The 18,025-nt window shown below is 42.8% G+C and overlaps 1 protein-coding gene across 4 annotated transcripts in view; it reads right to left on the bottom strand.

The window, feature by feature from the left end:
* Positions 1-18,025, bottom strand: part of LOC117158312 (putative RNA methyltransferase CG11342) — a 43,532-nt gene that overhangs the window by 3,313 nt on the left and 22,194 nt on the right. For 3 of the 4 annotated variants that reach the window (XM_076620162.1, XM_076620160.1, XM_076620163.1), the window contains exon 2: positions 379-595. The exons of the other annotated variant lie outside the window; for it this stretch is intronic. In XM_076620162.1, the coding sequence (XP_076476277.1) occupies positions 379-585 (207 nt within the window). In that variant the 5' untranslated portion in view covers positions 586-595. The remainder of the gene's footprint in view (positions 1-378; positions 596-18,025) is intronic. 4 annotated transcript variants of the gene reach the window in all.

Raw genomic sequence — 18,025 nt, 5'->3', positions numbered from 1 at the left:
TTGCCTAATATTGCCTAAATATTGCCTAAATGAATAGCTTCTGTTAAGAAGGCTAAGGTATAACGTGTAATTATCCGATATAAAAGTGAAATACTAGTTATTCACGATATAGACAACGATATCGACCGTTAGCTTCGATATTAATCGACGCAATCTCTAGTAAGTCATTGGTAAATTAAATGTATGCGTGTATCACCGACGAAGCGAATGTTTCTCCTGTTGCTAAAAAGCATAGGGCCGGAAGGATTTCAGGAAGAAACTATGTTCCGAGCGATATTCGAAAAGGTATAACGCCGTCTAAATTTAGGCGCTTGTCGTTTGTGACTTCGGATCACGGTCGACTCGTCCTATTTCGTCTGACAGCTGTTTCAGCCTTACCCCCGCGTTACAGCCAACGTCTAGGCCTACGTATTTCCGGTCCGGATGGGTCGAGTGCCACACACCACACGGAAGTTGTCGCACGCGCTCTTCCGCAGGATGGAATTGGTAATAATTCATGAAGTTGCCGTGCCTGCTAGCGCCCGGATCCGTCTTACCTCTCCGTCTTTCCTTTTCTTCCGGAGATCGCGCTTCATTCTCCGACATTTTCCGAAATCTAAAGCAATTGATAATTAAACGCCATAACGTACTTTAAACGCTGGTTGCTTAGAAAGATGTCGAAAGATATTCGGTAAAACGGCATAATGTTCTCCTTGTTTCATACGGGTTAAAAAAATGGCAAGCGTACCGTGTTGTGTGTATTTTTGTTGTTAACGAGTTACCAAGAACCCTAGAAAATGTTATCTTATCACAGGTAATATACGGCTCGGAAGGACCTTCGATGTTTTAATATCACTTTTGCATGTACTTCGGTAATAATCTTCGATGTTTTTAGATAAAACGCGTCTATAATGTTTTTACGTACAAATTAGCCAACATCGGATAGATTCACCTTTAACGAAAGACGTTGTTATACGTAAAAAAAAGTTAGAAGAGACCGTTAGAAAATTTATTTGAAAGGAGACTTGTAAAAAGTGTAATTCCATCGTCGTAAAACGTTTCATAAATTACGACAGTTAACAACGAGAACGAAGATGTAGTTTTTTTTATCGTTATACGCTTCGTATACGCGCGTATATATATTCGTATGTGTGTATTAAGCGTTAACTACGTTGTTCGGATATAGTTGCATAAGAATAGCACTCTTTGTCGAACATTTTTCAAGAAAGGTAGATTCTTTTCAAATATCGGTAGAACGCACAATCTTGCGCGTATAAGAAGAGAAGTATGTCGAAAAGTATCGCCACTGTAATATTTCACGGATATTTCTACTTTTATTTGGATCGAGCTTCAAGAGGACAGAGTAGAAGTAGAAACGCAGTAGGATAATAAAACGCGATGGTAGACCGATCGTCGGTTTCTATCGAAACTTCATCGTCCGTGAGATTAGATCGATGAACGAAAGAGGAGGACGAGGATGTTTAGTTGGTAATAACGATCTTAGCACGTAATACCGTCTGGACGGTGGTTTCGCAATACTTGGCGAGCATCGGTTAAAAACAATGCACAAGTAACCGCAAGACGGTCGTAAATACGTGATAAAGAGTGATAACGAAGAAGGAATGGGGGTCAGAGGCGTCGTAAGAGCGGAAGGATCGAAGAGATAATTCACCGGTGTCCACGACCCAAATAAATGCAGCCTTCGATCGCTGTGCTCGTGCTCGTGCTCGTGCTCGTGCTCTCGGCCACGAGGAAGGTCTGAGAAATCGATGATACATTGTCTTGCCATTCGCGGAGAAACTCACTTTCCCGACGTTGTTACTTGCAATATTTTTTGGATTCGTGTCTCGCTGTTGTAGATTTAAGGGAGGTGTTTCTTCCTTCAACTATTACCTGTAAATTTCTTTGTCATGATTTTATAATTTAATAAAAACATACATGTTATAAGATAACGATCGACTGCCAAAGCTTCCGAAGTTTAACGATAGATGCCAAAGAAATCTAATTCTTCGTTGTTTGTAAGCCTATTTGTAAGCCTATCGCGTCGTTCGCGCGAAAAAAGGCAAATACGTTAAAAAATTCTTCGAAGGACAATTTCGGGAGAAGCGAACAAAGAAATATAAAGTAACATAAAGCAATTGAAATTATACGATGGATAATTCTAATGTTACAAGTAACCTACGCATCTGTGTACACGATGTTCGTCACATCTTACTTTTTATTACTTTTCGTGCCCCTTACGAAATATTTTCTTACGGACGTCGTCTTCGTCTACGTAAAACAACGATCAGATCCTCGTACTAAATCGAAAGCTAAAAACGCTTTCTATATCGAGCGACTATAACTGTATAAATTTCGTGACGCATCGTACGAGAGGAATTCCCGAGTAGCTAGTTTCCAGAGATTTCGGATATGGTCGGGTTGACCATAAAATCCACAAAGATCGAATAACCGATGTGTCGGGTGGACGAGCAGCACGAGCCCTGCTTCTTTGTGTTATTACTTCTGTTACTCGCTCTCTCTCTCTCTCTCTCTCTCCCTGACTCGCAGTCAGTAGCCAGCGCCATAAGGTAATCGACAAAGATAGGAAAGAGACAGAAGTAGGAAGAAGAAGAGGGAAAAATAAAAGCAGGAGCGGAATAACTCGCAGAGGCAGGTGTTAGATGCATACGCGCACCGGTGCGGTCCAAGAACACGACGTCCATTCTCTACGGATCATGGGCCTGGTCGCGGCAATTTCCTCTTTCTTCGGCTATGGCAGATGCGCCTGCAGACCGGTGCAGAGGCATGCGGTACGAGATAACCAAGATTATACGATGGATACCTTAGACCTTAAAGCAGGCAAGCTGCCAGGGAGTATCGAGTCCCGTGCAGAGGCCACGTTTTTTCTGCCTACCCAGACAGGCCGCATTGCCCACCAAATATCGAAGTGTACGTGCACGCGTACGTATTTCACGCGAACACCGGAGTAGAATTACTCGGGATCGAAGAACGAGAAAATGCCTCGTTTCAGCGTCGTCGTCTCGGTTTCGGTTCTCTTCTGCATCGCGGCGATCCAGCGACGATGCTTTCTATGTAACTTTCTATGTACGTTCCTTCGGCTATCGTATTAGAATACGATATTCCAAGTAAATAGCCCGGCTACGCTAATAGCAAGTATTCGCTAAAAGCATTTCCGTTTTCTGAAACCAGATACTTTGTGGATTTTGTAAAACGCGAGAACCTTTGTACGAGAAACGTTACTCTTTCATCGAAATTTCGCGAAAATTTGGCACCTCGTGCAACAAAAAGGAAGGTGGCTTCTTCGACCGTATTCTCGGCATATTTCCATTTAAAAAGACACGTGACCTCGGATGATCGATGAATACCTTACGAGGAACAGGCTGCCGCAACTCGTATCGCGTCTCGCCTTTTTCCTTCGACTCGTTGCTTAACGCGCACAACGCGTAATAATACGCGCTGCTAATGAATTGGAAAATTACTTGGGGTATGCAGAACTCGGATTAACCCTCTCGTTTACTCGCTGGCAGGAAAGGTCAGAGCCGATCGCGCACCTTTTCGCTCGAATCCGAAACGTAGAAAATAATAATAGGAAAAGTAGAATGTTTCGACGAGATCTTCCAACAACGTTAAGCGTTTTGTCGTCCGGTTTGATCTGATCGAACGATCGATGTTTTTTTCGGAATAGAAACGGAATACGACGAATCGTATCGACGACGATCGTAGAATCGATGACACGAGATAAAGAACGCGTTCAAAGGTAAAACAGAAGAAACAGAAAAATGGGCACGATCCCCGCTGAAAGGAATACGCTATTAAAAAATACAATAGCGATCGGTATCCGTGAAAATCGTCAGAGTACTCGAACCTTTACCATTCTTTCGTTTCGGAAATATAATATCGATCGCTCTTTCCAGACCTGAGAATTATTTCCCCTCGCTATTATTCTGATTTACATATGTACGATGGCTACCCCTCTTGACTTTTCGTATTTTCGATATAAATAGATTATTTGGTGACGGTATGGCTAACATTTACTCGCGTAATGTACAACAGCGCGCTATATTTTACACAGTAAGGAAATGAAACGAGGCTTACGAAATGCGAATACACGATCGTTTAACTTGCGCGTTAAGAAACGTTAGAAAGGGTTAACGAGTGTATAGTCGATGAAACGTACTCGGAAACGCTTTAAATCTCAATCCGCCGAAATCTTTTATCGAAAGCTGCGAACGTCGAGTCCCCTTTGTCTCTCGGTCGATAATTTACGAAGAAGCTGAGAAAGGCAGTTCGAAATTGTGACGCGGAACTCGTGTTTTCAAAAATGTCGCGACCGATTCCCTTCGATCCTCGAAACTCTAGTTCTATATCTGCCTCTGTACCGAGTCTCTTTCACCGTGTCTCTTTCACCGTACAATTTTAATCGGTCGTTTGGACCGTTTAGTTTTGAAATTATGCTATCGCTGATCGTAAGCATCGTGCAAAACCTGTAATTCTTACGAAAGCCGCAAAGTACATGAATTTATACCGGTTAGTCACCCTATCCCGTCTCTAAGTAACTCGTAGTCCGTACTTCGTACCAGGTTAACACACGATCCGAAGGATTTGGCAACACACCATAGCCGGTTGGAGGCGATTTGGCAATTCGTACAGAAGCCAAACGTGCTCGTGACACGGCCGCGTTCGATATTTGCCAATACCCATCTACTTCGTGTCTCTGGACAATTTCTAGCAAGTCGAAACGCGGCACGTTGTTCTCGATGCATCGTTTTGTTTCTTGAGAAAATGTCATCGCCATCTTACCTTTCCGCGAATAACGTGACAGGAGGTGCACATTCTCGTTTGCATTGCTGATCCGCGTTTTTACGAGAATATAGCGTTACGAGTGTTTGTCGTTGCAACGATGTTCCGTAAAGAGAGACGATCGTTCTTCCGAATTCGGACCTTGTCCGTAGATGTACAGACGTATTTAGAATTGCGTCTGACGTTTACCGTCATAAAGCCTCTGAACATCGAATGTACTCGACTCGCGTGACAAACTTCCTCTTCGATCTAACCATACTAACGATATAAGTACAGCTAATAGGTACGAGACGAACGTAAGAAGGTAAATTCACGCGTATCGTATTTATTTTGGACGATCGCTCGGCACGTCGGACGAAACGTTTTTTCGTATTTCAGCAAACTGTCGTGCTTTCGAGACGCGTAACTCGCAAAATGCGAATAAACAGGCTAGTTTTCAGCTACGAAGGACAACGAACCGAACGAACTCGTACGAACTCGTCGGTTCTATCGGATGATGCACGGTCGATGCTATTAGTCATCGTTCGTTACCGTCATCTTTGATACCGAAGCGAGGAACACCTCGAGACGTTCTAACACGTTGCGACATTCTTTGGCTTGTGCTCCTTGTAGAGCACGTCATTGTACCCAATGACAGAAGTAACGTAAACAGATACGTTAGTGCGTATAATTGGAACTCGCCGGCAAACTTGACGAGATAATTTGCGTGTAATTACGTCGAAACGTAGCGCGAGTTGGTTGCAGGAATTTGTAAGTAACAGCTAATAACGAAAATAACACGTTCCAAATCACCAAGTATTTTTATGCGCGCGTTGTATCGAACGTGAAATTGTATCTTGGTAATAAATTCTTCTACTTTCGTACGTGGTTATTTCCTTTTTCGTACGATTCGACCGTAACTTTTACTATGTTTATTTAAAAAAACAGCATTCGTTACTTTTGATCTATCCTAGCATCGTATTCGAGAATCACGTTGACAGTAGAGAACGTTTGGAAATAGCGATAAAATCCCTATCAACGCCATTGTGTAGTGACGCTACCGTTCCAGTTCGTTTGACTGTTTTCCAACAACACATATGTATACATATAATCGATGATCGGGCATTCGTATAGATCGATAAGTCGTTAACTAGTAATTTTGACCAAAAGATAGAGAAACCAAGACCAAAAGAAACCGTGGACGAGCGAGAAAGTTCGGAAAGCCGGATTCGCGAGTGCGAATTACATTTCCACGTGGCATAATGACCGCGCGGCAAAAGAATAGATACGTATTTCTGTCATGGGATGGGATGGGATGGGATGGGCTGGGAATGACGAAGAATGGTTCGCTAGAGGGACAGCTGACGTCGGTGATCTCTCGTTTGATCCCTTTTCGTCGCTTGGCCCGAAATATCCGAAGAAAGCCCGTCGTCGGCTTTCGAACCAGGTACGGTGAAACGTTGCCGGAAGTTGGGTGTAAAGCGATCCTCTCGTATCCGGCGAATCGAACGCCAGCGTTTTCTATGCCGAGGAAATCCGCTTTTCTCGGATTTTCCTATCGGACGGAACGAACCAGCGATCTCTAAAGACGACAAAAGGTGCGGCGTTTTTAAGCCGCTGGAGGTCGAAGCGAGATAAAGGGGCTGGGGATGCGTGCATCGTGTTTGTCACCTCGAATGGAGGAGAAAATCGGTATCGAACGTCTCGTATACGGAAAGCACGTGTTCGAACCCATTTGCCGGAGATTCTCCGCAAACACGACTTCGTTCGTGTTCGAGTTGTACTGCTTTTATCATCTTCTTTCCTCGGCAGTTTATCGTGCTGCGTTTGTCGCAGACGGGAGGGTCGGGCCTGATCGTTAATCCTCTACAAGTATAGGTCTGTTAAAGCGGATGTCCTTTCTCGGCACTCGTAAAACCGTAAAACGGAAGTTTCAGCGGAATAGAGATTTTCGTTGTATTTACTCGTAAACGTTTTACGGACCTTATTGAAAAAAAAATTGTAAGGCTCGAGTGCGATTCCTTAGATCTTCCAGTCGCGTTTTCGCCGTTTTTCCATTTATTTAAAGGAAACAAAATCGACGAATCTCCTCTTAGTCGAGAAACTTTTATCAAGCACGCTATTACGTCAGTCTATCCGTTTATTAGCGATACGACAGGAATAATTTAAAAAACGTAACTCTTCGACCGCAAATTTAATAATCACTGTACGTTCGATCAACTAGAACCAATTTCTTTTCTATTTCGAAATATCTCGTTTGTTTACGGTGTTGTACAGATTGGAACGTAGTTAATCGCTCGCAAGATCTAACCTAAATAACCCTAAAATAGGGTTAGTATGTGTGTCGCATCGCGTCGTCTTGAAACACCATTTACTCGATATTTTTGTGACGTTCGATCCGCTACGATATACTCGATCTAAGGTGTTTCACTCGAGTCGAACATCTAAATTATTACAGCACTTAAAGATAAGGCGTTGCGATCCGATAATCGAAAATAAAAAAATTGCTTTGATCGCGTCTTAAATCCATGCTCTGCGCATCGACGTCTGTTTTTCGTACGTATCGATCGACGCTGAGACAGGTTTAACGACCCGAGACGTCGAAACCTTGAAGCGACCTCGAAGAAGAGAAGCGGCGAGCTTGATTCGCGATAATGTAGATATAATAAATCAGCTTAATTTATTAGATCGAACGAGCACATTGCGGTAGGACGATAATGGGACGATAATGCACGTTACGCGTATTTAACTATCTCGATATCTGCAGCTAGCTAGCTAGCTGTCACGTACAAAGTTCACGTACAAAAATACCTTGTTTATCGAATCCTGTTGAATCACGATGTTTCCAGATCGGTACAATTCCTTCGGAACAGTGTAACCACACGATTCACTTTCGATCAAAGATCGCTCGAAAGTTTACCGTCGAATAACACAGCGTATCGCGACAGCGAAGAAGAGAAAATAAATTTTCCCTTGATTTACCGCAGAGTTATATACTTTTGTGCAAAAGTACGTTGATACGGATAACGAGAATTCCGAACGTAATAAATAAGCCGATAGAATTAGTTAATTTATTACTTATTATAACGTTATCCGATCTAAACTTATTTTTTTCTTCGAGATCGCTTCAAGGTCAGGATATCGTAGATCGCCGAATTTCGTTCGACGAGGACCACGACGTTGCATCGTAGAAAACGTGTCAGTACGCGAAAGAAAAAAAAAGAAAAGGAAGTGTCGATGACCTTGGAATAATCTTAAGATAACCTTGGCAAGATCGTTTTCTATCACCATTGAATATACGCGTTGAAACCGTTTAAATTTCTCTTACAATTACTTATTTATTTTTTTTTTTCTTTTTTTGTTCTTATCTTGCGCAGCGGCAGAAACGATTCAGACGTTGGATTCAAACGGAACACCCTGTACGTTCGACGATACGCATATACTTAACATATTCGAATCAAAGTATCGAACATTCAGCGTTCAACTACTATTTTTTACTATTTTTTATTTTGTACGCGGTTTCCTCGGCGAAAGAACGTACCTGTTTAACGAATCTTTTTAACTCGACTCTTTTTCTCGCGAATGTCTCGATATCGAATAAACGTCGACGACGTAAAAATACGTTTGCGTCGAAAATTACTGCACGAGACGCGCTTCTCCGAACGTTCGAACGTAAGATCGTCAAGAGAGTAAGCGTTGTTGGCTGGTAATACGATATATCGTAGGATTACGGCGGAAGCTCGTCTTATAAGCGACACTGTCATATCCGGAATAAGAGCCGAGGAATTCTAATTCGACCGAGCTGGATACGATTGAAATCTGTTTGTTCAGCCGCTCCTACCATCCTTACGCTCGTTATCGGCTATTGTACGGTGAATCTGGATGTAACGTGGATTCCTCCGTAACGCGGATCGGTAGGACGCGACGAAAAAATCGTCACGCTACCTATTCGTAGAACGCGACGAACGATTCTAACGTAACGCGTTACGTAAAAATACAGTTTTCCATATTACTTTGAAAACGTGGTTCTTACGTATCTACTAGCACGTACGTACGAGGAAGCCGATATAGCTATAAAAGGTATACACCTGAACTATTATAACCCATGTAGTCTGTATATGGCGGAACGCCCGCACCTTGTACTTACCGTACTATTTATAACTCGACGCGCATACACGTATATGCAGATGCATGCCTCTTAGCGTGATAAAATAGGCACAGTCGTGGAAAACGTGGGAATATCGTGGCGTAATTAGGTCGCTTATCGTTTCCCGGTGACACGAGGTGCGTCGTCGTAATCTGACGCGATTTGTCGCGAAATCGATAACACCGACGTTTCCCGATTTATTGTTCGTTGGCACGCGATCGAAGTATACGCGCGGACATAGCACCGGCGTTGTTTCCATCGAAACAACGTAGGGTTCTTTTTCCATCGACGAGCAGAATGATCTTTGATCGTTTCTTCTTGCCACTTTGTCGAAATTAGGGGGAACGTATCGAGACGCTGAAATCTTTCTTCCAATTTCAAACGTTATTGCGTGCTGTTATAGTTGTCGGCGTATCTTTATAGATTATTGTCGCGTCCAGTCCGACGATTGCGGTCGCGCGATCGTCAGTTCGTTACCAGAGACGAACGGTACTTTGTTAAGAGGCGTGTGTTACACGAAAGTAGGTACATGTGTCTGGCGCTACGTCCAACCGTCGCATACGTACGACGGTATGTGCCAAGCGCCGTATCGAAGAGATTGAGAAACTACGTTATACGTTTGCGTATATATAGTATGTAGTTTGCGACGTTGAATTTCGAATAAGGAAGCGGTACTTGGGATCGTTGCCGTACTTGACGAAACGAAGAGAAGATACCGGTGAGTGATAATCTCGTTTTACTTTTATTAGCTCGCGGTGGTCCTTTGACGTTCGTTACCGAATGGATACCTATGGAAAATATATCGTCGATAATCTACCTGTTCGCACAGATATACGTAGATCGGTACATCGCTCGAGATTATCGAACTCGGCGAACGGCCAGTTACCCAGAGACCTGTAAGCGCGACACTCGTTGAAACGTTCTTAAGAACCGAAGTAAATTTTCTAGTACAGGATTGGTATCTCGCCTGCCTGTACTCCGGTTAACTCGCGACACGCCACGCGCTACGTATCAACGTCGAGGATCGCGATATGCCTCTAAAGCGTACCTCGAGTCGCTTCGATCACGCACTCGTGGCAAATCTGTTCGTAAATATGGAATCTTGAATTTTTCAAGTTTTTAACGCGTTGCGATACGATACACGTAGTACAGATACGTATAACGGAATCGTATCTTCAAAATATCTACCGTAATATAATTTGAAGACCGAAAGCGCGAAGATCGAAGACGAGATCGATCTATGTTCGATCACGCGCGACTCAAAATCGAGATGCGAACGATAATCGGCGGATGTAGCTTCGCGTGAAAATTGTCGCCGACGTTCGACCGTCGAAATAGCTGGAAAAGCATGGACGGCATCCGTCAGTGTCATTTTCGTCGTACTCGATGTTACAGTCGATGCCATCGATATGTAGTGCCATGGCTGAAGAAAAAGCAATCCCGTCGAAACGTAGGACGCATCTAATAAATCTTCGAAACGTAGGAACGAAGAATTTGGCGAACGCTTTCGAGACTCTGTGCGTATCGCGAAGGATATCAGGCGAAAGACAAACGATTCGATTCGGCTGGATTTTGATACCGTCTCGCGCAACTTTTAAAGCTTTCCATGTCATAGACACACGTCGTTGCAAGGAAACGCTTATCGCTCGTTTTGTATACGCGATACGAATTGCGGTAACGAGGATGCACTCTAGTGCCCCGGTTTCTAGAACATTTCCGTTTCCGCGTCAGCGACTTTAATAGAACTTGGGAGAGCGTTTCTCGTTTAAGAAACATAGTTGCAGTCATCGAGACGCCGTTACAGATACGCAAGACCATTGCACTCTCTGTTTTCTTGATCGTCGTATTCCGTGAAAAGGAAAAATGCTACGGTAATGTCTGCTTCGCGATAACATCTGTGACATCGCTTACATGCGTGTTCTACGTATACTCTCGGCATAGCGAAGCATAACTCGTTAATTTATCTTAGCTGTATCAACGATGGTACGTTTATTCGCCAAAGAATTGGAATTTTTCGAGGCAAATTGAACGAATAGATTTTAATGCGATATTATTTTCCGAATTTGTCAAAGTTCACGTTCGTTGAAATTAGCTGGAAATTTTTATTTATCTTTCGAAGAAAGAAAGAGAGAGAAACGATTCTATGATGTGGAAACGTATTAATTAAACGCGTAATTAACATATAATATCAAGCGTCGAGCGCAAAAGAGAAACGCGACTATTTGCGTAATGAAAAATGCATAGTTTTAACGGGTAAACATAACGGCAGACATAACTACACGTATATCCGTCTTCTCCCTTCGTACGTACGTTCGATGATCGATTGTAAATTCGTTATACATTTCCCAACTATTTTTGCAGCGGAATAAGTCGACGCGTCCGACATTCTCGAAACCGTTATTTTATTGTTTACGTTCATGAGAATTACATAACGCGCGATACTCGATGACAAAACGACAAGAACCGCTATTTCCATTTTTCCGATTTCAACGGTTAATATTTTCTTTGGAAACGCCTCGTTTAACTCGTAGTGAACTGAGAAATCACCGCGTTACAATGAAAACTATATTCCACGTTGTTTCATATCGTTGATATCGAGATAAGTGTACGCGTATCTTACGAATCTTCTAGGAACACGCAGCTATCGAGCATTCGGCTATTTTTTATCGATTTGTCATCGTAAACGTTCTATGCGTAATTTCGATCCCTTTAGCCGCGTATACTATCCCTTGGATGTGGTCGATAAATTTAAAAACGCGTTCTATCTCGTTGTCGAATTTAACTGATTTTTTACGAAGCTACTAGATAGACGTAAGATCGGTCTATTACCATATATGACGATTGTCCTGAACGATATCGCGTCAGACCGTCGACTTCGATTTCCGTTAGATGAAACGGAAGAAAGCGTTTTTCCGAATAAAAAACGATTCGTTAGGTCTTTGGACGTAAAGTGGATATAGACGGAAAGAGATGTAAAAAACGGGCAACTTAGAAAGTCACGGTGCAACGTCTGAAATCACGCAATTGCAATTTCCGTAGATGTCGGCGGGTTGGTGAAACATACGTTGCATCCGGTTTGTCTTTAATTCGTCGTTAAAAATCCCACGGTCCACAGGAAGAACGAGTAAAACTGGATCACGGACGAAGACACATCAAGTTCTTCACCAGGGGAAAGAATACTTATAGTCGCTGGGAAGAACAGCGAGGTAATAAAAGTCGACGCCGATGCAAAAGTTCGTACAAGTATTAGGACGCCTAGCCGTTACATTTGTGAAAAAATTCCAAAAATATTTCAAACGGTATATCGGAAAGTAGACAGGATACGAAGGCGATAATAAATTTGTAACAAAGCAGTTGGATAATAAATAAGACGAGCGAAAAGTATTCGATTTTTATCAAACGTTCCCAATACTTGCCGGTACCAACGAACGGCGACATACGTGGCGTACGTTGAAGCAAAAGTTGAAAATTACGAAGCTAAACTCGTTTCTTCAAAATTTCGATTCGGTATAAAAGCGTGGAAAGTCTGGCGAATAGTACGCGGATGTCGAACACAGAGGATATCGAGTAACCTCCGTGATCAAGTCCGCCAAGTTTTCGAAAGTTTAAAACCTCTAAGATTTTTAAGTCTAAGACTCGTGGTAATTTCGAACTTTGAACGTACACGCGCGAATCGATCGAAATTTTCGCGATACAAGAAAATTTGGAACGAGAAGCTCGAGATAAACACGCGGCTGCGATTCGAAATTCTCTAAGAAAGAAACCTGTTCGTAATCGTAGTCGCGTTTCTCGAACGTTTTTCGAACGAAGAGGTAACGACGGAAACGTCGTAATCTCGACGAATTACCCGCTCGGTTCGACTCTATCGAACAGAGATACACGGACTAGTATCTGTTGGATCGGCGGAAAAGATTCTCTCGGCGGCCTTCGGACACGATCGATAAATTCTCGTACGATTACGATTTCAAGGGGTTCGAGCGTGTAACTGGGTCATCCCGGCAAGGATACGTCGCGAATGCAATTTATCGAGTGCTCCGAGCCGCGAGGAAAACCTCGTTCGATGTCAAGTTCGACTATCGATTCTTTCGAATTCCCTGTCCTTGCAGATTTCGTCTCTTACCGATCCAATTTTCCCATTCCCTGTATTGATCGCATCTTTATTCCGCATCCGTTTGTCCTCAAATTTTATTTGCTTTGCATGCTTTTATTTGCGACAACATACGTACGTTAAGCGAAACGTCTGTGAAATGGAGATATCAAAAATATCAAGAACTTAAGGCAACAATTTTTATATCGTAAAAAATAAATCGCTGCATCGGGTTCGCTGCATGATGGAAGATGAAAATGGCAGCCCGTTTATTTTAACTTAAAAGATAAGCAGGATATAAAATACTAATTATTCTATTCTTTTGCATATTACTAGCATTTTACGAGTTTTTTTTCTTTTTTTGCTACTTAATATCATATTACAGGCTTACGCGGTTGATTGTAACAATTTTATGATTGCGAGACACTCGCAAATACGATGTAAACGTAGGATTTACGAGACGTAAATAAATAACGTTGAATAAATAACGACGACATGGCCACCCAGCAATTATCATAAAATATATTTATTCGTCAACCGTAATTAGTTAAGTCGTCGATACCGTTATTTTCATCGTACCACTTAATTACATCAGCGAATTTATATAAAATACATTTAGCATGTTAAATCAGTGTACGATATACGACAAATATAGATCCGATTAGGACACGCACTTGAAAAATGTTGAGAAAAATGACCGATTAGATATGGATACTTTTTTGTACGGCTTTTTTTGTACGATTCCGTCGCAGCGAAAGGGTTACTTACCTGGTACTGCTCGACCGTTTAGAGAATTTATCGCCCTACGATACGTTTTCGTTTGCTCGTGAAAAATAAATTACGATCGAGCGCAACTGCCTGTCCCGACGAGAGAAATAACAATTAACGGTCGTTCGAGATAGATACGTTGGCGGTTTCGCAACGACAGGATACATTACGGACGATATGCCTACAGTGAGAGAGAGAGAGAGAGAGAGAGAGAGAGAGAGAGAGAAAAGTACACCGTTTCAAGGGAAGTAACGTTTTTAAAATCGGACCGAACGACTCGAGATTTTGGAAGAACGTCCTTCTTAAGAAGAGAAAAACCTCTCGCCGCATTTTCCTCTTCGAGACTGTAATAAAGATCGAAGAAAGGAGCGACGTACGCGGAAAGACGTACGAACGTTTGATTCTTGGGCCAGAAGCGACGAAAAAGCCGCAAAACGTACGATACGCGGGGCACGTTTGCCGGAGAGATTTCGCTTCGTACGACTCCAGCAACGATCGCGAGCTTGGTGGCTCGCGACGATGGAGCAACGATTCGTTAGCTTACGTTAGAAACGTAGGATCCGGCCGACCTCGAGATCGACGATATCGCAAAGTGCGCGGTTGCGCGGTCCTGACCGATCGAATCCGACGCGTCTGGGGACCGTCGAGCGAAGGTCTGTGCCGTGGAAAAAGGTTGGACGATGCTTTTATCGCGCGGAATGGTGTGCCGATCCTTAGTTCTCCGCGGTTACGAAAGAACAAGCCGCTTCGTGAACTACGGGCCGGGGATTGGCTCGATTTGTTCACGTGCCACGGCGCGAGGCGACCGATTGAGAAACCACCGTGATAACGAGATCCATAAAATCCATCGTCTCTCTCTCTCTCTCTCGTCTTTGCCGCAAATTCCTCGTCTTCTCTCTGTCGCTGTTGTTCGAAAATGCAATTTCGTTGCCACCTAATAATCTACTTTTGCGTCTTCTTCCAAATTTCCAACAAATTTTTAAACGGACGAGAAACCGTTAGTTACGCGAATAAATCAATTATTATTTATTGTACGATAAAATCAAACCAAGCATCGAGACCACGTTGAATAATACGAATTCTCGCGAGCGGAATGCACGCTAGCGTAAAACCCACGCAGCGCTGTTTCACAATAGTCAATGAGATATACATATAATATGATAGCAATTATTCATATTTTTGTTCTACTCGTCCGGTTGCATCAGCGTGTTGCAACAGAGCGAGTTCGTGCGAAACTCGCCTCGCCTCGTCTCCTTTCCTTCCATTTCGTCCCCCGTTTCTCAATGAACACGGCCAATATTTTTTCGTCTCGCGAAATTAATAACGTTCAAGGTAAACGTGGTTCAGGGATCAATACCAAAAGTCCATTGCGCGTCGCTAACGCGTCTCCTCTTTTAACGATCACGCTTTGTTTGAACAAAAACGACGAACGGAAAATCGTTAATAAATAAAGCAAAGAATTCCGCTCGTTTCGGAATTCGATCTCGAAATAGAATTTTCGCGCAAGGTTCTAGATCATGCGCTCGGTGAGTTGGTGGAAAATAAGACGCGGTTACCTCTCGAAACTGCCGTATCGCCAATATCGAACAATATATCGAGCGCGTGATACATCGTAAAGAGATACTTTTGGCAATAATTTAAGTGTTTCTTGTTTTTCGTTTATCGCCGATATTAAATATTACGATAATACCGTTAGAAATTAAACGAATTGACTACGTGTCCCAGTACGTTAGCCAATTGGCAATTGCCAAATCGTCGATTCGATCGTTTTTAGAAGATGACGACGGAGCTAAGACAATACCCGAATAATATCCTTAAATCGGTGTAGGACGACTTTTGCACGGTACCGTGTACGAGAAGATAGTTTATAGTCGAGGACGATCGGAGGATCGAACGTCATCAATGACGCACGATTTACCAATCCTCGGTTCTCTCTCGTTGCTCCACGCGCTTCTCTCTTTCTGGCCTTCGTTCGGCCAGGTAGAACCGGCCAGACCAGCCACAGTTCGCCAACGGGAATGAATGAGCGTACGATACGACGCTACCGAAGAAACGATTGCAGCACTTCGCTTCCGCAATGCGTGCGAACATTACCAGAGAAACACGAACGTGACGAACCGTTCGCTTCCATGCGCTTTACAGTCACGTTTTCGGGAATTACGATCGGAGCAAATTAGATAAACGTTCGCCGTAGTCAAGTTGCAACGAAGATAACTTGAAAATTAGTCGAAAATATTTTGATATCGGTGCTATGCTTTGTAATCACGTTTTCGATAATTTACAGCGATCCAATGGTATTTTCGTATAGTGGATATTTTGCAAGAGACGTTAAAAATTTCGTTCCTTAAAACCGAAATTCCGACGTTTTGAAAATTCTTCCATTCAATTTCCGTTTCGTTCTATTTTGCGCTATTTTACTCTATTTCGTTCTATTTTTTTCTTTTTTCCACTTTATTCCACTTTAGTTCGATCGAATCACGCGCGATAACTTCCGATCGTTGAGTTTAATCTTGCGAGCCTCTCTCCTACTGTCTCCGGTAAACGCATTCTCTTGTTGTATCGCTAATTTTCTTCCTATCTGTCTTTAGAGAAGAAATTGCGACCTCGATTAAATCGAAAACCGTGCCTTGATCGAAATTCTCAACTTGGTCGGTAAAAGGAATATACAACGTCCTATGCGCGTGACTCGTCTTTCGTCAACGGCGCTCTACCAACTACAACTACGAATAATTCGAATCGTTTGAAATTAATTTTAATTCGTAACGATTCAATTCCCATCAAAGTATCGTCGAGAACATTTCCGACTCGATCGCTACACGAGATACGCGCAAACTAAATCGATCGACTCCATCAGCTTTCACGCTTACTTCCTCGTAAGTTAAGTCGTGTGCCGAAAAAAGTCGCATATTCCAGTCGTATTTTCGATTTATTCCAAGCTTGGTCGATTTACGATCGACGAAATAACCGTAGAATGAAAAGACGAGCGGAAAAATAGGAAGTAACGGTACGTAGCTCTCAAGAATTTTTTAAAAGATCCGGCGATAATTAAAATGGAATATCGTTAAGACGAGGAAACCAAGTTACGAAATTGAACCGAAACTCAAAATATGGAATTAAAAACTAAATAATACTAAATTTATTATCGTCGTAAATTTCATCCAAATATAACGGTAATATATTTTTCATACAAACGATACGACAACCTCGTTTGATTTTTACGCGATGTCGATTTCTTTCGATTCTTCGATTCGGTCGTAATTTTCGCCGATAGACGAAGGAATCGTTGTATTCGAAATGTTTCCAATTTGATCGACCGCTCGACTCGCCGCCCGTGTTCCATTTAAGAAGTTAAATATCACGTTGTCTAATATCCGTATAACTGGCGAAATACGAGACGATTTTAAGTAGCGCGTACTTTCGATCCGATACGCAATACGTAATACCAAATACTCGATCGATTCTTCGACCGATTCTTTCCTTTTCTTTTTTTTTTTTTTTTTTTTTGCATCGTGATCGATATGAAAGAGGTTGACTCTTTTCCGTACATGTGCGTGTTAGTTAAAAGTGGTTACGAAGCCGATACAGTTGCGGCAATTACGCAGGAGTCGGTTCGGTTGGTTGCGCGTACGGTTGCGTTACACGTATACAGGGTGATCTGCAAAAGAGACGAAATAATAATTGCCAGGCATATCGACGATTACCAAGTCGTGGTAATTTCGCGAGTCACGGCAAAAGCTACTTTTTAAAATCTCGCAAATTTCGGTTTAATCGAATCGTGTTTTCGATATGTCGATTTACGCGACAAAGTTACACGCATAAAGCGATCATTAGCGCGACCTATCCGCGATCTAGCGGAGAATCGTAGTCTCCGAAAAGTCTGAAATACCTCGAATCCCAGTCGAATCGAAATACCAGTCACCCTGTATATTCGCGTGGTATCGCAGCTACGCGGGAAGGTGACGCAAAGTCGAGCGTGGACCAAGATGTCGCAGTAACGGAGGAGAAGGGTCCACGTGACGCTATAATGCGCTTTTCAGCAGCTCGACGACGTTTCATCGGATTTTCGTTGCGGTATATTTTCGACCGACGAACTCGCGATTCCTCCTAGGCTCGCGAAACCGCTTCGGTGTTAACCGTCGAACGCGATCGTGGCAACCTTCGAGCTTCGCGACGATCGGATTACCGGTTTGTCAGGAACTTTCTGATCGCACGATGTTACTCCGAGTAGGTATCGGTGGCGTTTGCTTCCAGCAGTGGAGATG

Source organism: Bombus vancouverensis, chromosome 7, assembly GCF_051014615.1.
Source record: "Bombus vancouverensis nearcticus chromosome 7, iyBomVanc1_principal, whole genome shotgun sequence".
Lineage (NCBI taxonomy): Eukaryota > Metazoa > Arthropoda > Insecta > Hymenoptera > Apidae > Bombus > Bombus vancouverensis.
The sequence above is the reverse complement of the archived record's forward strand: the minus strand, read 5'-3'. Positions and strand labels throughout refer to the sequence as shown.